The sequence below is a fragment of the Hydra vulgaris genome, chromosome 01 (genome assembly GCF_038396675.1).
Source record: "Hydra vulgaris chromosome 01, alternate assembly HydraT2T_AEP".
Taxonomy (NCBI): domain Eukaryota; kingdom Metazoa; phylum Cnidaria; class Hydrozoa; order Anthoathecata; family Hydridae; genus Hydra; species Hydra vulgaris.
The window spans coordinates 59,292,330-59,313,189 of NC_088920.1; the positions used below are offsets into that span (position 1 = coordinate 59,292,330).

A 20,860-nucleotide genomic window follows, 5' to 3' on the forward strand; every position below is an offset into this window, starting at 1 on the left:
GGAAAAACTTGAAAATTAATGCTTTAAGCAACATCGGTGCAGGAAAAATTTGATTTTTTTTTTTTTAATTACTATTTAGTAGCTTAACTTGTGTTTAGTTATTGATTTTTTAAAGTTATTTTAAATCTTACAAAAGATATTTATTTCTTTTAAAGTTATATATTTTTAATTTAGATTAGTGTTGCTATTTTAGTTAGTATAAAGATTCTGACTCCGATAAAACATTTATTACATCAAAACTTCTTTAACATTAGAACCTTTCTTACGATACTCAATCTATCTCGAAGTTATCATTGGCAGATAATTCGATATTAAAAGTTAAAGGAATCTTCAAAGACTCATTGCTATTAGCTCGCGAAAATTAAAAGTGTAGTTCCTCGTTGTAGACAACTTGGTAGCCCCCGTAGTTATCGGAATGGACGTGTTAACACAATATACCTCAACTACTATTAATTGTAAAGGAAACAAAGAGCCCTTAAAATTCTGTATGGCGACAAAAAGCATGTAGTGTACTTTGTAGGCATTAATACCTGGAATTGATATTGACAAAATTAAACCAGTCGCTACAACATCACGAAGGGTTCCCGAAAATAACTTCTTTATAACAGACGAGATAAATCGCATGTTAAAGCAAGATATAATTCAAGTGAGTTGTAGTCCTTGGCGTGCACAATGTTTTGTAGTATCATCAGGAAACAAAAATTGTCTTGTGATCAATTATTCAAATACAATCAATCTACACACTCCACTCAATTCATACCCAACACCCCGAATCGACGATTTAATACTTAAGATAGCTGCTTATAAAGTCTTCAGTACAATTGACCTCAAATCGGATTATCATCAGGATCATCAGGCTTCTGTCATCATCCAGACAAAAGTCTGGATGATGACAGAAGCCCTCTTATAGAGGATATAGCCATTTGCAACGCTACTTTCCATCAATTTTTTTTTTATTCTGTAGTTATTTCAGGTGCTCCCAGAAGTCCTTACGGTCTAATCACAGAGCACCGCGGAAGAGCATTTAGCAGGAAGTTCACGCCACCTTCCATACCAATGTCGCTTGTTGGGCTAGAGCTGGCGTCGAATCTAGGACCTCTGGGTTCTGAGCCAGAACTCTAACCACTGCGCCACGGCTGCTCTATCTTTTCCTAAACTCAATGGTTTGATGTTACAGCTGACATTGTGATATAACACCTTCTCAGTCTGTTTCATTACTTGGTGCGTTGTCATCTATGCATACAGATCGGGGAACACAGTTTGAAAGTATAAAACTAAAGTATTCCTAGAAAGAAACGGTGTCATCCGAACTCGAACTATTCCATATCACCCACAAAGCAATTGTCAATGTGAACGAATGAATGGAATAATACTAAAAGCTCGTAGTCTGGCCATTTTTAGTTTTTCCAAAACTATTAATAAATTCAATTATTAATAAACGCATGGATAAAAGGTATAGATGTATTTTTATATTTAATTTTTTACGAAAGTGCAATGATAAGGATCATTTGTGATATATTTTCATACTTGCTTATAAAAAATCTATAGAACTTCATAGCTTTTTTATATTATCTGCAATGTATTCTCTGACTTTATTTACTTTTAACCTACGCTTTCTTGTATATCACTGCATCCTGATTATCTGCAACTATACGCTCTAAATGCTTGCTCTACCTACAATTTTCAAATATTTTTAACATTACCTTGTTTTCTTTTTTTACTGTATATAATGGTTTAATAATCTGATATAATTATTTTTTTAGCGCTAGTTCGTTTACAAAACTCTTTTTGAAAACGAACTAGCGCTATTTGAATAGACAGAGAATCAATAGATCAAAGACGTTTTGTTTATATTTATTACAACAATTATAATATAATATATGTGAAAACTATTACAATATAGTACAATTTTTCATAATATTTTTTATCATAAATATGATATAATATATATAATAACTACTATAATATCATATAACTTGTTTATATTTATTATAATTATTATTACTATAATAATTATTTCATCAACACATGAGGAGTTCATCTGGAAAACGCGCTAAGTCTAAGTAAATTGAATTTAAGAAAACTAGTAAAAACTGAGCTACTCGTTGTTGTGCATCAACAGAAATTGATGTATTTTAGACTTAGCACGTTTTCTATATGTTCTATATGATTAAAATAGGTTTTCTTAAATGATTTGTAAGTGGCTAAAGTACTGAGTTTTTTTATGTTGTGTTTGATGTGTATTATATTATAATTTTTAATCATTTAAAATATTAGCAATTTCTTAATAGTTAAACTAAATTTGTATAGCAAAATATAAATTTTATTCATTTATTTTTTACTTTTGCGTAAACTCTGTAAAATGAGTTAAGTAACTGTCTACTTGCTGAATTAACGGAGATTTTCTGCTGATTTTTACGGAAAATAGAAATTACGGATACCATAAATTTTACGGAGAAAGTGCTGTCTCTTTGCTGCCTGACTATCTCCGTTAATTTGTACGGAAAAATTGATATGCAGAAACCGTATATTTTACGGAGAAAGTAATTTATTTAAGGGGCTGTTTATAATAATCGGGCTGGCTCTGCTAGCCGGGCTGTCTCACTTTGGTGAGATCAATATTGTTATTAAGTTTATATGGATTTTTTCTAGCCCGCCAAACCGGGATGAAATATTTATTTACATCACGTGCCCAGTTAAAAAAATTAAAAGCTGAAAAATGGATTCCTTACCATTACATAAACAAATTCTTACCTTTACAACTTTAAAAATGATCAATATACAAGCTATTAATATTCAAATTCATCTTTTACAATTTACAATGACTATTAAAAAGAAAAATTTTAATCAGTTGATAATTCTTGATTTATTGAGTTCTAGGCCTCGTATATTAGAAAGATTAAAATTAGCTAAAAAAAAAACAGGAAAAAAAAGAAGCTGCTGGTTTTATTTTGGCCGCACGAATTTGTGGTGACAAAATCTTATATTAAACATTACACCTGAAGAATCTTATAAAAAAAACTTTCGATTAGATAAAAATTCATTTTTTAAATTTCCTTCTTGAACTTCCTTTTTTTGAACTCCCTTCTTAAACCTTATACATCTCCAGATTCTTACTTACTAAATATATAACACGCCAGATAAAAAAGTTGCTATAACGCTATGGTATTTAAAAGACAGTTGTACATTGAACATGACAGCAAGCACTTTTGGAATTGAAGTTTATATTACTTAAGCAGTCATTATTGAAGTTTGTAATGCTATAGTAAAGTATTTAGGACCAAAGTTTGCTTATTTATCAAAAAATAAACAGCAAATGAGAGGAAAAATATCTGAGTTTTAGTCAAAATTTGGAATGATTCAAGCCTTTGGTTGTATTGATGGAACTCACATTCCCATTGTTTGTCCAACTAATCATTCTCAGGATTATTTTTGTTACAAACAATACTATTCATTACAGGTTCAAGCAGTTTGTGGTTACAAAGACAGCTTTTTGGATGTTGAATGTATGTGGCCTGATAGTGTGCATGACGCTAAAGTATTTTTAAATTTTTCTAATAATACTAATTTGAGATGTTCAAGACTTCCAGGAACTTTTCAAACTATTACTAAGAACAAAATAAAAGTTCCATGCTACCTAATTGGAGATCATACATATCCACTACTTCTACATTGTATGAAAGAATATAGTACATGCAAGAAAAATGAAGAAGTCATTTTTAACAGTATATTGAGGACTGCACGCAACCCTATAGAATGTGCTTTTGGTTGCCTTAAGCACGTTGGAAAATTTTGAACAAAAAAATGGATTTAAAACTTGAAAACATTAATGAAAGTTATGTTCAAAAGCAAACTGTTTACACAGAATAAAATCAAATATAACAAAAAACAATACTCCTCTTTTGGTATGGGGTGGTTCGTCTAATGGTAATGGCTTACTATTAGCTGAACCACCCCATATCAAGACAAGATTATTATAGTGTCCAAAAACAATTTTCTCACTGCCACTTCTTAACCCTGACACTATGACTTTAGAAAATGCTTGTCTAATTTATTTTGATTTTTCCTGGATTCTTTTTTTTTCCTCAAGAAATTAAATTTATTTTCGACAAAACTCTGTCTTAAGGAGGACTTGGTATTGAATAGATAGCTGTTTTAAATTTAAAGGTAAATTTGGAATGTCTGATCCTGAACCAAACAAGTTTTCATCGACATATTTATTTGCCATATCCTTTCTGATATAAGAATACTGTGCTTGTCTATACAGGCATATAAATCCTAAACATCATTTAGGATTTATATGCCTGTATAGACTTTATTAAATCTTTTATCATTTTTGCACTCTCTTTATCATGTTCAACATTTTTTTACTATTGATTCCATTCTATAACTCTATAAATGACTCCATGTATGGAATACTGTTGTCATACTTAGGCTGGTTTTTCTGAAGAGACCTTTTTAGATAAGATCCAAAGCGCACGTGTTGTTGAATCTGCTCTAGCTTCTTCCCTATTGTCACACAAGGAGTCAGAAAGGTGAAAAAACAACAAAAAGCATAAAATGCTTGTTTAAACTTCCAGATACTTTTTTAGTTTTAATTTTATATTCGTCAGAATGTTTGTTTAAACTTCCAAAGACATCATTCGTTTTTTTATTTTTTGAGAATTTAATTCTTGTATTACAACTTCGTCAGAATGATTGCCTAAACTTTTACAAGCTTTATTTGTTTCATTATTTTCTTTAAAATTAACTTCGAGGATTTCACTTTGGTCAGACATTTTTTAAGTTTATGTTAAAAAAATGACGCATGCGTATTATGAAGAAAATTGTCTCGCGTTTGTTGGATCCCACTCTAAACAAGTGAGATCTCAGTTATCCGGGCTAGCCCGTTTGTAATGTAAACAAGTTTAATTTTTATATGTAAATCTTAAAGCTTGCGAGATCTCGAGCCAACTTGGCTAAACGGGCTAGTCTGGTTTATATAGACAGCCTCTAAGAGACTTTTTCCGTTGATTTTTACGGAAAAAAATAATATTCGGAAACCATGAATTTTATGGAGAAAGTTCTGTATTTTATTTAAGAGACTAATTCCGGTCATTTTTACGAAAAATAGAAACTACGGAAACCGTTAATTTTTACGGGAAAAGTGCTGTCACTTTGCTGCCGGACATTTTCAGTTGAATTTACGGCGAATTTTTTAATAGTGTAGTCAGTCCTCAACAGTAATTCCGCTCTTTGATAGTTTTGAGTAGAATACTTCTTTAGGTGGTAGGCATCACTCTTTGAATCTATCAAAGCTGTCAACGTATTCTTATGGGTACAAGTCCTTGCGTTTCAGCAGTGCTACCTTATTATTCGTTAGTCCAACTTTAGTTATCATTAAGTTTTCCGGTTCAAGATTTTTCCCTAGAAAATCAAGAAATGAGCTCATAAACTTTAAATTATCAATAAATTGCAGTTGACCTAAGCCGAAGGAAATGTACTTTTTGAGAGCGTTTCGGAATACATCTCACCTCTTTCAGTTTTATCAGTAGCTTGCATAATAAGATGAGAATTGTAAAAATAAGACTGGCACCTTTGCTAGGCCTAATACAAAGTTTAAGATTTCAATCTTTGTGAGAGGCACCTCGATACTATTCCGTTATTTGCCAATGGTCTCTGACTTTATCGTTAACAAGATATTTGTCACAAATGTAAAAAATCTTGCTTATGCAAATGATGTCATTCATAACCATTTCTTCCGGATTACTAAATTTTTCGTTAAGTTTTTTCGTTAATTTTCGTTAAGTTTAAGCCTCAGTAAGTCCATCGCTCCAAACTTTTAAATAGTTATAACTGAATGGCAATTGGTTCTCATCAGTCAAGTAGATCTTTTAGTTAAATCATTGGAAGCGTCTTTTACAGGTATATTTAACGTTTTAAAGTCAGCATAGATAATGTACAGCACTCGCAACCGTTTGTTATAATTTGTAAACTTACTAAAATCGTCTCTAGACTTTTCATTAAGTCAATTTTTACTAGTATAGTAAAGCATACCAGCTAGACTTTTAATTCAGACATAATGCGACTTATCATCTTGAATAAGTAAAAGGTCTATTTTAATCTTATTCTTTTGAATGCTAATATAAAGTGGGTATAAATCTTTTTCCGATGCAAAGACGTTAACTGAGAGCGTTGGATTTTGTCGCTCAAACTTTTTAACATCAGTAGTTGTACCCGGAAGTTCAATATCTTTAAAGTTTAGCTCTTCAAGAAGTTGGCAACACTTTGATGTAAAATCCGCATGCTTTTTCCATACTTTTTTCCATACTAGCGGTCAGATTTATGAGGATCTACAGAGTATAGTATACTAAGGGTAGCCCTCTCAAAGCATTGGTTACCCATATTTTTTACATTTATGACGCAGAGCTTTGGAATGTATTCTGGTGTTTTAATATTACTATTGCCTCGGAATAGATTACATTTTCCAAATCCAATGTATATTGATTCACAGCGGCTCAAGAGCAAAACAGAATACTCGTAAAAAGATTTTTCTATTGTTCATTGATTTTTGCAAGGGTTGTTTCTAACATCTCATTAATGTTATTTTTATAAAAGATAGCAGCCACATCTGAGCGAAAATAAACGGTTTGTTTTATAGCTTTAGAAGATTCACCTCATCGTAATCATTTTCAACACTAAATTCAGCCTTTTCAATTTCAGCTACTAATATCAATCTTTTTGCGCTTCTTCTTTTATTTACTTCCTATTAACTTTTTGGTGACATCTTATTTATAAATAAAAGCGCGCCTGATTCAAGTCTAAGACCTTGCAGTAGTTCAGCCACATAATTTGCGAGTTGCTCAATTTCTTTGTATACTTAAAATCAGGTAAGTTATCTTTTAAATCATCTTCTTTCAAGCTTCTTCGACCATTAGTTTTTCTTAAAAAATGCTGAATTTCTTGATCAGAAAATTCTTGTTTCAATTTAGGTTGTTCTTTAATTTTTAAAAAAGGTCTAGGAAGGAGAATAGGTCTATGAGGAAGTATTGGGTTTTTTAGTTTTGATGTTGATAGTTTAAAGAAATCTTTAATATTAGGTTAACCTTTTAGAAGTAAACACTTTTTTTTGATTTTACGGTTTGCAAGATTAATGGCCCTTTTCTTTCAATTCTCTCTCTCAGCTCTTTAATAGCTAAATGGTAATCTTGTATTAAAATAAATTTTTTGCAAAGTAGATTTTTAAGATCTGAGACTAATTCCCTGCAACGGATGAATTTTTTTATTTATATTTTAAAATTACCTTTCTCTAATAGAAGTTTGTACTATTAATAGAATAATAATTACACAGTTATCATAAGTAGTATAACATGTAACAAAAAGTTCCAATAAGAAGTTTTTTGTTTCTAAATAAAAGACACAATTCAGCATCAAATTCAATTTTCATATTTATCAGCCCCTCCACGGAATAGCCGCTTGATAGTACTTAACCATGGAGTGGAAAGTTTCCCTGTGGGTGGCTCAGAGATATCTGTACCTGTTTTCGTTGTTGGTGTTAAAAAGTATTTGTAAAGAGTTGGAATTAAAAGCTTTATGAATGGGGTGGTGCCTTGGGTGGTGTCAATGATATAAGGTCTCGAAGATTCAAACCTGTGGTGTCAAACGCGGTAGTTTGAGGCTGGTCACAGGGGGTGGCGTTAAAGCCGCATTTTGCATCTACTAGGTGATCAAATTCTCGATACTTGTGTCACTATAACTTTTTTTTGTGCGTGTGAATAGTTAGTACTTTGAAATTCATCAAAAGATAGTTCTAAGTATATTTCTTTGCAACAGTTGCAATTACCCATTGGTAGAAATCATTAAAGACAAGTAGTGAAAACGGAAACTTATTTTCTAATTTAGCATATAAGATTGTTGTTTTTTTGTACAATTTTCAATATTTCTTTGTTGGTTTTTTGTAGATTTGGAACAAGTAACGAAATTCTATACTTTTTTTTTTTATATACTAATTTTATATTTTTCAGTTCTACTAAAAAAGTCTAAAATTCGAAACGGTAGCATTGCATTCTGTCTACATAACTTCACTTAACCAGTAAATTTTGATTTAAAATTTCCCAGGAAATTTTCAGCTAAACATAGCAGTAAATTTTAAATCTGAAACATTTTTAAAAAAAACATTATAAAAGCATTTGGGGGATTTGCATCAATTGATTTGTTTACACGGTATCAACCTGTCCAATAAAGATTACTTACTTTAAGTACTTATGCGTTGTCCAAATTAATTTGGAGATTAAAAACGGCGTAGGAACCTAGTATTAAATCAGCCAGCCATTTTTGACTCTACCTTCACTTAAATACATACTTACCAAACAGGTCTCTCATTATTCCACAGAAAACAAAAAATATAAACTAAATATAATCCTTGTTTTATATTTTTTCGCATGGATGCCCTAAATAATGAACTTCCCGTATTATTTAAAAATGTAGAGGCTCCGATGCGAGTTTAGCTAATGAGACCTAGTTATACTGACTGTGGATCAAAAAGTAAGTAACAATTCTAGGTAAAAGGTTTTTACTGACAACCAACTTTTCTTATGTTAAGCAAAATTTTGTTTTTTAAATATACACATTTTTTTTCAATTTACACTCAATAAAATTCATGCACCGGCTGCACCAAATTAGCTACAGTTCTGCCTTTTTGTTTAATTATTATTTTCAATAGAGACTTTTTTTTCCCTCTCTATAACCAGGAACTTTTTAAAAAGTTTTTATCTTAAATTGTTTAAAGAATAGTAACAGATTTAACTTGCATTTCGCGGAGTGTATATTTAAACAGCTAAATAACATGTGATGAAACAAAGCTTTAATTTTGAATATTATATATTTTATCCAATAGTTAGCATCGTTTCTATTTGTAACAAAAAGTTACAAAATTTACCCGACGGTCATTTGTCAAAATTTAGTGGAAAATTTTATCTTCGCAACACATTAATGAAAACATAAGGAAACAAATTTATTTAACAACTTTTTTATCAAATAAAAAATTAAAAGCGTAATTTTTTTGAAGTTAAACAATATTAATAACAATATTATTAACAATATTAATAACAATATTATTAACAATATTATTGCGTAATAATATTTTTACTCAGTAACAATTTCCGTGTAGCAAGAAAATTTAGACGATCTAAATAAACTATTTTTTCAAGTCAAACAATCGTTAATTCTATATCATTTTTACGTCTATGCTTTTAATATTAAAATACTTTTAAATTAAAATACTTTAATATTAAAAACATAGAACAGATGGCATTTCTAAGAGAAATATGGTTCTGTTAATTGTTATTTAGTTTAATTACTTTGTAAAAATAAATGTTTTAATTAGCAGGGGCTTAAAGCCCCTAACAGTTAAAAAAGGTGATTGAAATAATCAAATTGCATTGATAAGATAAATAAAATCTTAAAGTTTTATAAACATTACACAGATATACTTTAACTTGAAACAAAAGTTATTTATTTGTTGAAATAGTTTAAATTTTTTTTGAATATAGTTTTGCTTAATGGACCCCTCTTAACTAAGTAGAATGGTTGAACATTAAATAAGGAAAGAGAAAGGAGGCAGGAAGTCTTATGCAACTAGCCAGACAATAACAGATGCCTACAATACTGTCATATGGCATCCAAGCACTATACACAAGTACTTTCCAGCACTAGTGCTAACGATGCTTCTACCTCGGCATCACTAATTCATGTATCGCTGTCAACATCATTATCAGCTGCAGCATCATCAAGAGAATCATCATCTTTTACTTCATAATCAGGAAAGTCTTCTATTAGAGACTTTTTTCTCAAAGAACTGCAGGTTTGGTAGGTCAGCTCGAATGAGGATTTGTTACTGAAAAAGCTTAACAGATGATAAATGTTTGAAGCGACTGAAACATGTAACAGCATAAAGAAGATAATGCTTTAAGAAAAAAGACCGTAAGAAAAAGAAAAAATCTTCCTGCTGGAGATGATAGAGAAAGTGATAAGGACAACGACACTGTGTGTCTAAAGTGTGGTAATTATGGAGGTCATTGAGAAGAATGGGTGTGCTGTAACTTAAGTGATGTTTTGTACCATATTAAATGCGCAGACATTCCAGGTGAAGCTGATACTGAAGTCTGTGAGAGACTGAAATCTGTGAGAGTTGCCTACAAATAATGTAAAAATATATGTTTTACATACTGGAACTTAATTGCCCTCATTTTTTAAAATTCAAGTCAACGTTAGTTGAAACTTTTTAGCTATTCACTGTATGACTATATAGGAACTTTTTTAAATTATATTTATACTATATAGGAATACTGATATAAAAAAATATATATATATTTATACTGTATTAAAATGTACTAACACTATATGGGTCATTCAATATCGCCACGGTCGTGACATTTCTACTGCAAAAGGTGAAAATATAAGCAAGGAACTTAATAAACCTTTTTTTTTTTGGTAATGTGTACATTTGCTCATGTACTAGAATCTGAAAAAATTACAGTAAATTTTATGCCATAGTTGCATAGCTATGTCAAAATAAAACGAGTCGCGGTCGTGACAGCTACAAAAACAGAAACAGAATTCTTTTAAGTGATTTTGTTTTTTTGTTGAAAACTTTCAACAAATTAAAGTTTTAATTATTTTTAAAAATGTAATTATTTTTAAAAACTTAATTGTTTTTAAAGGTTTAATAATTTTATTATAGGATGTTATATTAACTATAATACAGTTTTTTTATTTCATTTTTTCATAAAATGATAGCTAGCAAAAAGTCGCGGTCGTGACATCGCGGTCGCGACATCGCGGTCGCGACCTTGTGGTCGTGACATCGCGGTCGCGACATCGCGGTCGTGACATCGCGGTCGTGACATCGCGGTCGTAACAAAACATTGTACTATCAGAGAGAACATTACATTTTAGAAATTTTTAAGGTATATTTTAGCATTGCCAAAGTTTTTAAAAGTATATAAACAATTTAAGCAAGGTTTATAGTTATCCTTAGAAAAATATAAGAAACATCAGCAAGTTTTTAATAAAAAAACGTAACAAATCACTTTAATTGCAATATTAAAGACATATTTAAATAAATTAAACAAATCAATATACTAAATAACGACTTTTTGTTTGCTGTGTCATTCGTCTGATAATTTTTTCATGCTAAAAATTTCATTCTTAACTTTCCAGTAATGGTAAAGTCGTATATCTTCAATTTTTTCTGCAGTAAAGTGTTGCTTAGCTGACTATAATGTTGATCGATTTCATCTTCAGTCAAATATATTAAATTTACTGTAGAATCTTTGCATGTAGCTTCATAAAACTGCCACGCATTTTTAACAATAACTTGTCTTACTTTAACCTTTTGCCATGCTATTCTTTTTAAAGTTCCTCCTACCCCATCAATGGCTCCTTTTCCGTGGACTGTAGCAAAAAAATTTCACTCGAAAGTTGGAATATTAGTTGTCACTTTACAATACTTCAGAAATTTTACCATGAAGCAGTTTTTAAATTGAGAAGATGGACCATCACTCCACAACGTTACCTTATGTATAATTGAATTGGTAGTGTTAGCCTTTAAAAAACATAGTACAAATGTTATGCATCCCTCAAAGATAAAAATAAAAGATAAAAAATTGAACTGTTTTTGTTAAAGAAAAAATACCTTTAAAGTTAATTTAAGGAAAACACTGACGCATGTTTTGTTGTGATTATTTTTATCTGTTAAATAAGCAACCATATTTTTCAAATCTTTACCATAACAGTAACAGTGAAGATCATTATTTGAGATTGACTCCAATAAGCACTTTGAACCTGCTCTTGATGAGTGCAGCAATAGTTTTGGCTAAAATAAAAGTTTTGGCTAAAATAATAGTTTTGGCTAAAATAAATAATTCACCACCCATAATATTATCTATTTGGTGGTGATAAACAGATGCTTGGTGGCGTTTAATTAAATGGTGAATTCGAAATTGAGGTAGCATTTTCAAAAATTCTGTATATGTTGCATACAAGGACTGTTTCATCAATCCTTGCTGAAGACGATTTATAACCTTGTCTTTGTACCAATTTATGTAACTGACTTCAATGCATTCATCGTTTTGCTCTTTAGATAATGATTCGCACAGTTAGCACAAAAACTACATGACATTAAGAGGCGATCTGGAGTGAGAGGGCTGCAAAGAATCTATTTGTTTACACATTTTGTGTTATGAAGTTCAAAATTAAGGTTTGAGGATAAAGCGTTGCATATATTAATAAGAATTTTATGAATCAGACAACAGCAGGTTTCAACAGACGTCTCTGAATATGTGAGTATTTGAGCTGGACGAAGCGCACTGTATATATATATATATATATATATATATATATATATATATATATACAGTCGTATGACAATTTATTATGGCCACCTACATTTTTTCTAGAAACTCTTGAAAAGTTGTGATTTTCCATCATTTTTTACAATTTTATCTACCAAAGACGTATTCTAATAAAAAATCAGGTTGTGTGTTAATAAAAAGTTACCATTTTATAAGAATAAACACACTTTAATAAAAAATATTCATATAATATCTTAGTTACAATCAATATTTTGTAACCCCCCCCCCCCCTTTTGCATCGATTACTGCCTGTGTCCTTTTAGGCATGCTTTTTATGCAGTTTTCTGCCATTTCCTGCAATCTTGCATTGTGGTTCCAATGTTTTATAATACTTTCTATTGGAACCACCTTATTTGTAATATTTTCCTTGGCCACCTCCTTTTAATTAATAGCTCCCAAACATTCTTTATAGAATTGAGATCCGGCGAATTTCCCGGCCAGTCCAACAAAGGAATATTTTTATCTTTCAAAAAGATTTTGATAGACTTAGCCGTATGGCATGGTGCTCCATCTTGCATGAATGTTTTGTTTTCCTCTGGACCAAACCATTCCGTCAATTGGGGTAACAATCTTTGTTCCAGGACATTTTTATACTGCACCTGGTTCATTATCCCTTGAACAATGTACAGCCTTCCCATTCCTTTCCCACAAATGACCGACCAAATCATCACTGAGGTTGGATGTTTGACGGTTTGAATAATACAGCTACTTAAATATTTCTCTCCAACCTTCCTATTGTGCTTTTATTGATAAGACTTGGAACGTGCTCTCATCACTAAAGCAAACCTAAAAATATTATACGATGGTTCATTGACCACAATGCATGGATTATCTAAAAAATTTAAAGTATTATTTAATAAAATAATCTGTTATACCGTTTTCCAATCGTCTTCAGTCCAATTTCTATATTTTTTGCCCATTCTAATCGCTTCACCATCATTTTTGGCGTTAATTTTGGCTTTTTAGCCGGACGTCTTGAGCTGTAGCCAAGATCGTGTAGACAACGCTGAACCGTTCTCTTGGACATCTTAATACCAGAGCTCTCCAACTTCTCAGTGATATCATTATTTGATGCTAGCCTATCTTCCAATACTATTTTGGTAAGAATTCTTTCACCTCGTGGAGTAAGAATTCTTTTTTTACCACAGTTCCCAGTCTTTTTTGGAGTCAGGTTTTCCATGTTGACAATTTTTTTTTGGATATTCTGTACTGACACTCTAGAAACATTACATCTTCTGGCGATTCCTCTTTGGGAAAAACCAGTATTTGTAAGAAGTGCTTGAATTTCACTTTTTTTTTCTAGAGATAAGTCCTTTTTTTTGCCCATTTCTAAAAAATTAACCAATTTTAGTACGAAAATTTCTATTATTACTTCAAATAATTTTAATCACAAAATACTGAGTGAAATAAAAATATTTTTATGTTAATTTGTGTAATGTAATATTCTTAAAGTAATATTAGTCGATTTGAGTACTTACTTTAATGATAACTTTGAAAAATATACCAAAACTAACAGAGAGTATTCACCACGTGCACTGTAAGAATAGCGGCCTCAAGATGGCGTCACACAAAATGGCTGTCAAAAATGACAGTGTTTACACCAGCATAAAATTTTAAATAATTTTGTCAACGTATTGTATGCATCCAAATAAATTAAATTATATAATTTTGAACTATAATGCCAAGAAAACAAAAGATAAGCAAGGTATGTAAAAATTTATTGGGTGGCCATAATAAATTGTCATACGACTGTATATATATATATATATATATATATATATATATATATATATATATATATATATATATATATATATATATATATATATATATATATATATATATATATATATATATATATATATATATATACATATATATATATATATATATACATATATATATATATATATATATATATATATATATATATATATATATATATATATATATATATATATATATATATATATATATATATATATATATATATATATATATATATATATATATATATATATATATATATATATATATATATATATATATATTTATTTCCAGTTTGAATTTAATATTTATTTACTTATTTCAAAGAAATAATTAAGAGTTCTTGAAAATATGGGGCCTAATGTCCCCTGTTACCCTTATTAATATTTACACTTGAAGAAAGAAGATTTGCAGTATTTAAACTCAGACAAAATTCTTCTTTTTCTTGCTTGCTTGTTTAGTTATTACTTTATTTCTATCTGGCTTATTTGGCGTGTTTGAAAACTTAAAAGTATAAAATTTTGACTACAAAATACAACAGAAGTTGAACTACAATTAAGAAAAACAAAATGAGACTTAGTATACCAAAAGAAATAAATTATAAAGTCAAAAAAGAAGCCAAATATGCTTTTAACTTGTCAAATTAACATGTTATTTTTCTTAATTGTAGGAAATCAGTTGATAAAAAGGTTCGATCAATAATAATACAGAAGATTGAAAATACAATCCAAAGGTTGAAAATTTAGTCATTTGGTAATAATACAGAATCGAAGTCGAAGTTCGAAGATCGAAGTCGAAGTTCGAAGATCGAAGTCGAAGTTCGAAGATCGAAGTTCGAAGATCGAAGATCGAAGTCGAAGTTCGAAGATCGAAGTCGAAGTTCGAAGATCGAAGTCGAAGTTCAAAGATCGAAGTCGAAGTTCGAAGATCGAAGTCGAAGTTGAATAATAAGTAGTTCAAGTTATAATTTATGTAATTATGCAAATGCAAAAGTTGTTGATTGAAAATCAAAGTCATCATTATCTACGAGTTAAAAAAATTAAAAATAGGGTTTGTTTATATGAGATTATTGTATTCAATCAAAATTTAAATTTAGAATTTAAAAATAAGTCAAAAGTTTTAAATTAAAGTAAAAAACGCTCTAATCGAAATTTTTATCGAAGTCAAAATTTTTAACTCAAAAACGCATGCGTTATGTTTTATAAAAATTTAGTTGTCACTCCGAAATACTGAAAAAATGGAGTACATTAAACAGCCGTCGAGCGGAACCCAACAAACCATGTGAGAAAATATTGTTATTAAAATATTCGTAATTTATGTAGGCGTTTAAAAAGTTTATGTCTAGTCATCTATTGATATAGATTTACTTTTGCAATGCATCATATAGAGTTATTATTGTATTTTTTTTTAATATTAGGCGAACTTAAAAAATAAAACAAAAAAAGTTAACTTTAGTAAAGTAAAGCCAATATAAATTTAAACTTTTATTATAAGTTTGATTTTGATTTAAGTTAGATAATTCGAACTTAAAAATTAAATTGTTTTTATTTACAAGAATGTTAAAATGCTTAAATTTTGGGTATTGTTTTTAGATTATAGTCTAAAAGTAACCATGAAAACTTTATATGAGTTAGCTTTCAATGCGACCTTAAAAAACATGGAGCTCCTAGTTTGGAAATGTAACTTACTTCCAAAAAAAATTTTGTTTGCATTGGTCTGCGCTTGTCTAGAAGATAGTCCAAAAGTGCTAGCTTTTGTAAATTTGTTTAAAAACTGGCCACTGACAGAGTTCTCAGTTCGTGAAATCGGTATCAGGCTGAAAGATGAAGATGTTTTATTAATTGCGTCACTTATACAAAAAAAACAGTATGGATGTATAAAGCTGTTGAATTTATTAGATATTAAATTTGGGGTATTGTCTGATCGAGCTACAAATGCCATTTTAAATGCGCTATTAGATAGTGAATCTGTTTTGTCATTGAAAAACTATTTAAGTCCTAATAGTCAACAGACCTCAAGATCATTTTCTGATGCTCTTTTATATGCTCAAAAGTCACTTTTTTCACCACCAAAAAAAGCTTCTCAAACTCAAAACAATTGTCCTCCTGTTTGCAATAATTTAGTAATTGTAATGGAATTTGTTATCAATACTATGAATATTGGGAAATATATAAGTTTAGTGCAAATGCAACAAAATAAAAAAATGTCTGTTTCTGTTATAGTCTCTCGGCTACAATTTGTTTATACTTCAACCACAGATATTATTAAAACTCTTAAAGTAACAAATATAAAAGAACTTATTGGTGTTGATATTAGCTTTAATTGTCTTGGTTCTTCAGCAGATAGAATGAAGAGTGTTTGTAATGAGTTAAAGGCTTTTAAAAATCTTGAAATGCTTAATGTTGCTTATAACAACATAACTGAAGGCCAACTTTTAACTGAGCTGTTATCAAATCTTCAAAGTCTTCATTATATAGATTTTTCCGGTAACTTACTTAAGAGTGGAATTAACAATATATTAGAGTTTGGAATACAAACTGTATACTTAAGAACACTTATTTTAACAGGATGCTCTATTACTATTGACTGCTTGCATGCATTAGTACACAGTAAAAAAATAACAAATTTGGGTAAGCTTAAATTAGATCAAAATCCAATACTTTCAAGTTGTATCCATTTATTGGCTGATTTACTGCAAAAATTCAAGCACAGTCTTACATATTTGGACATCTCAGAGTGCCATATTTGCAAAGAAAGTGTTATTGAGTTGTGTTCTGTCATTTCATGTATAACTTATTTGGAAGTTCTAATTTTGTGGCCAAACCCTGGAATTAATCAGACTTCAGTAACTCAGGATATATTGCCTCTCTTGACTATGATTCCAAATGTCAGATTACTCCCTTGTCAATCATGAACTTAATTTAAATTTTATTTATTTTTTTATTTTTAATAACTAAAAGATGTATTATGAAATTTTAAACAAGTTATAACTTATTTATCATAGTTTTTTAAAATCATATATTCCTGTGATATAAGTTTTTTTTTTTTAAACTTGAAATGGAAACCATTAAATATTCGGCTTTAATTTTTCTTCTCATGTATCCTTTAGCTACAGATCTTACAGTTCCCGTTGTGATTCGGAGTGGTTCTATTTCAGGAGATTTTATTGATCCTACATGTTTGGCAACTACCCCAGAACAGTTAAAATGAGATTTCTATCTACTAATATAGATGTTGTGTTCAGGAATCGAAATAAGCACTAGACATTGGCGTCTCTCAGACTGTTTTTGAGGCCTATCTGAGGGGGGCAACCAACTATTGTTCATTTTTTCTGACAAAATAAAAATAGTTAATAAAATCTAAATTTCATTGTCTGATTATTATCAAATCAATCAAAATAAATATGAAAATTTGGTTTTAAGTTGCTATTTAGAGATAACTGTTATTTCTACATTCCTAAAATTGGATCAAATCAAATAATGATGCATTTCCTAGAAAACAGTATTAGTACCAGGTATAACATTTTTGCATTTTAGAAAACATTTTTGCATAAACGATAAGATGAAATACATTTTATGGTTTGCTTTAAAAGAAAAATTTAAATCTGACAAAAATGGCTATTAGTTTTGCTAAAAACAATTTTTGACAAAATTTTAAATCCAAAATAAATAATCTATAACTTAAAGTATTTTTTAATGCACAAATTTTCAACATAAATATTTACTTCTAAATAGGATTGAAAGCTATTCTATTGTAGTAAAGGTTTGAAAAGAATTTCACAGTCTTTCTGATATTATTTAACAGAGGAACCCAAGTTAGGTTGAGTGGAAGATATCTCTGCCATGATTGATGTAACTTAGTAACATTTCTATGAAAAATAAACTTCCTGAAGCCCAAAAGGTAAGAATAACTAGGATATTTCACAAATCAAATTTTTTTAGTCATAAAAACAAATAGATTTGGTTCTCAAATTATAAATGAAAAAAATATATTATACAAAGTAAGAAACAGCACATCTAAAAGAGAAGCACTGGCTACATATAATGATGTAACTGGTTACCATTTCATACATCAGACAAATTATTTTCTTTGCCCTTTAGAGGCTTGAGTTATCAAGTGTTTACTGTATATGTATTTCACTCACTGCTTGGATGTCCTAGTTTTTGATTTATTTAGTGACTGAAATCATTATTTTTTAATTTTTAAGACCGATTTTCACTGAATTTTTTTAGATTTGAGATATAACTTTTTTGTTGATACCAAGTAAAAATTTTTAATGGGGGAGGGGTGTTTTTTGTTTTAGTATGCTTTAGTAGCGAAACGCTTTTATATTAAAATAAAAACATATATTAATTTTATGCTTTTATTTTTTCTGCTTTATTTATATTTGTTTTAATTGTTTGTTAGGCTTTTTATTTTTTTAGTATAATTTTGTAATTTTTTTTTTTAGTTTTTATTTCTCCTTCCAGTTTACAGTTTGTTTATTTTTAATTTTAGTTTAAGTTTACATTTGTTGATTCAGTGCATTTTTTAAATGCGCAAATTTGAAACATGCAAGGAGTCATAGCCAAGTTTTCAAAACAAAATATTGTATGCGTGATCATATAAGGCGTGCAACCACACGCATCTTTTGAGAAGGTTTGAATTGCATTTTTTGGAATCATGTCTAGACATTTTTTTGCCTGATAGCAAGTTATTAGAAATCAGGCAAAAATTTACAATCATAATTGCTAGACATTGTCTAACAGAAAGTACAATGTATCAGGGATTGAAGCATAAAATGTAAGCCGCTTAACTTGTGCTTTATCGGAGAACATGGCATGTCGGTTTTTTTGAGAAAGATTTGGTCTCAATGCAGCACAAGACAAAGATTGTACCTTGCTGTGCCAAGCATGATTGTTTTGTGTATTGATAGCATACATATATTTTGCATTTACAAGTTATCTTTAATAATTATGAGTTGTTGGATTTTTTTAGCCGTAACTGCAAATATTAGTGTGCCAAAGAGACTGTCAGGTTTTATGCTGTATCGCTCAAATGAAACCTTTTCTATTCAAGAGTATTTGTCTTATAACAATAAAAAAGAGTTTTTTGAAAATCTAAACAAAGTGCTTAAAGTCATAAATAGGGCAAAAAAGTAAAATTTAGTGGGTTTTAGCACATTAGGCATTTTAAATGCATGTGTCATTAAAAAAAAATAGAAAGGAAAGTGTTGATAAAACCATGAAAAAGTTCTAAGGGTCACAAATAGGGCAAAAGAAAAATTGAGGGGGAATATATATATATATATATATATATATATATATATATATATATATATATATATATATATATATATATATATATATATATATATATATATATATATACTATTTTTTAGAAAAAATAGTATATATATATATATATATACTATTTTTTCTTCTGAATTGAAAACCTTGTATTCTAAAAGCTTATATTTGTATAATATTACTTAAAGAAGCTTATATAAAAAATCTGAAATGATTCAGCTTCTAAAAATCGTGATTTAAGGATTCATTTCAATTCACAGAGAATTTCTTACAAGAATAGTAAATTTTTGCTTGTGCTTTTATATTTTAGATGGCTTAAACTTTTTTTTTTAATCATTTTTTTTTTATCTATTATTAAAAAACTTTTATGATAGTGTTAATTTAAATTCATTTATCTACCATTTAGTTATCTATTTAATAAAGTAAGAATTCTTTTTATTATAATTTTTCTTAACAAAACAAAATTTACATTTTTAAATTTTTGTCATTAAGATCAAATCTTTTTTTGACCGATTAGTCGACATCAACTGTCTCGATAAATCCTACCCTCTAATAAAACCATCCCTATTTTACTGAGAATAAACTTTGCTTGCTGATGAAAAGGCCAATGTGGAACATCCATAGGCTGAAATACAATCTGTTTTGCTTCTTCTGTTGTCAGATCACAAGTAAGAAAAGTCTCATAGAAGATAGTCCAGTCGATTAGCTGTATAGGTGTTGTAGCATCAGGTTTTATTTCTGGAGTTATTCTGGCTGTCACATTTTTATCGCCAGTTTGAAGTTTTTCGTCAGCAGGGCCTCTGATTTTTACAATTATCTTTATACTGTTCTTTGTTTTTTCTACATTCTTTGAGGAAAGCACAGTCTGTATGATGGACTCAGAGAAAGCATACCATGCTGAATGTCGAACTGTTGTCATAATAATTGCAACTACTTCACTTGATTGATGTTTCAGAAGGCTAAGCTGGTAAAGAATGTGTCTCAGTCCTTCAGTAAACCTGTGTTCAGCTTTAATTTTATACCACATGTAAACCACATGTGTGAAGTGGAAAAGATACCTACCATCGGGCTCTTAACACACTGTATAATGTTTCTCTTTGATTATAACAGGATAATGTTCAGTCAAATTTTCAACTATTAGTTGTACTTTTATATTATCAATTCTGCCATCAAAAAAGTACAATTAATAATGCTAGTCCTGCATTGAGTGTCAAACTCTAGTTTGAAGGAGACTGGATAATTTTTTCTTGTGCTCGTTTGACTTGGTTGTGATCAATAACTAATTTGGTATTGTCTTCTTTAATTATTGCTGCATCCATCCAAGCTGCCGTTGCAATTGCAGCTGTTTTCCATAAGCCTGTACTGTATTGTATGCTTCAGGCTTTGTCTTGAAGCATTAAACGTAGAGCAATT

At 29.6% G+C, this 20,860-nt stretch overlaps 1 protein-coding gene across 1 annotated transcript in view; it reads left to right on the forward strand.

The window, feature by feature from the left end:
* Positions 1 to 15,298: 15,298 nt before the first annotated feature.
* The window catches only part of LOC100199763 (60S ribosomal export protein NMD3), a 51,629-nt gene continuing 46,067 nt past the window's right edge, over positions 15,299 to 20,860 (forward strand). The window contains exon 1 of the mRNA XM_065788815.1: positions 15,299 to 15,440. Within this exon, the coding sequence (XP_065644887.1) occupies positions 15,397 to 15,440 (44 nt within the window). The 5' untranslated portion in view covers positions 15,299 to 15,396. The remainder of the gene's footprint in view (positions 15,441 to 20,860) is intronic.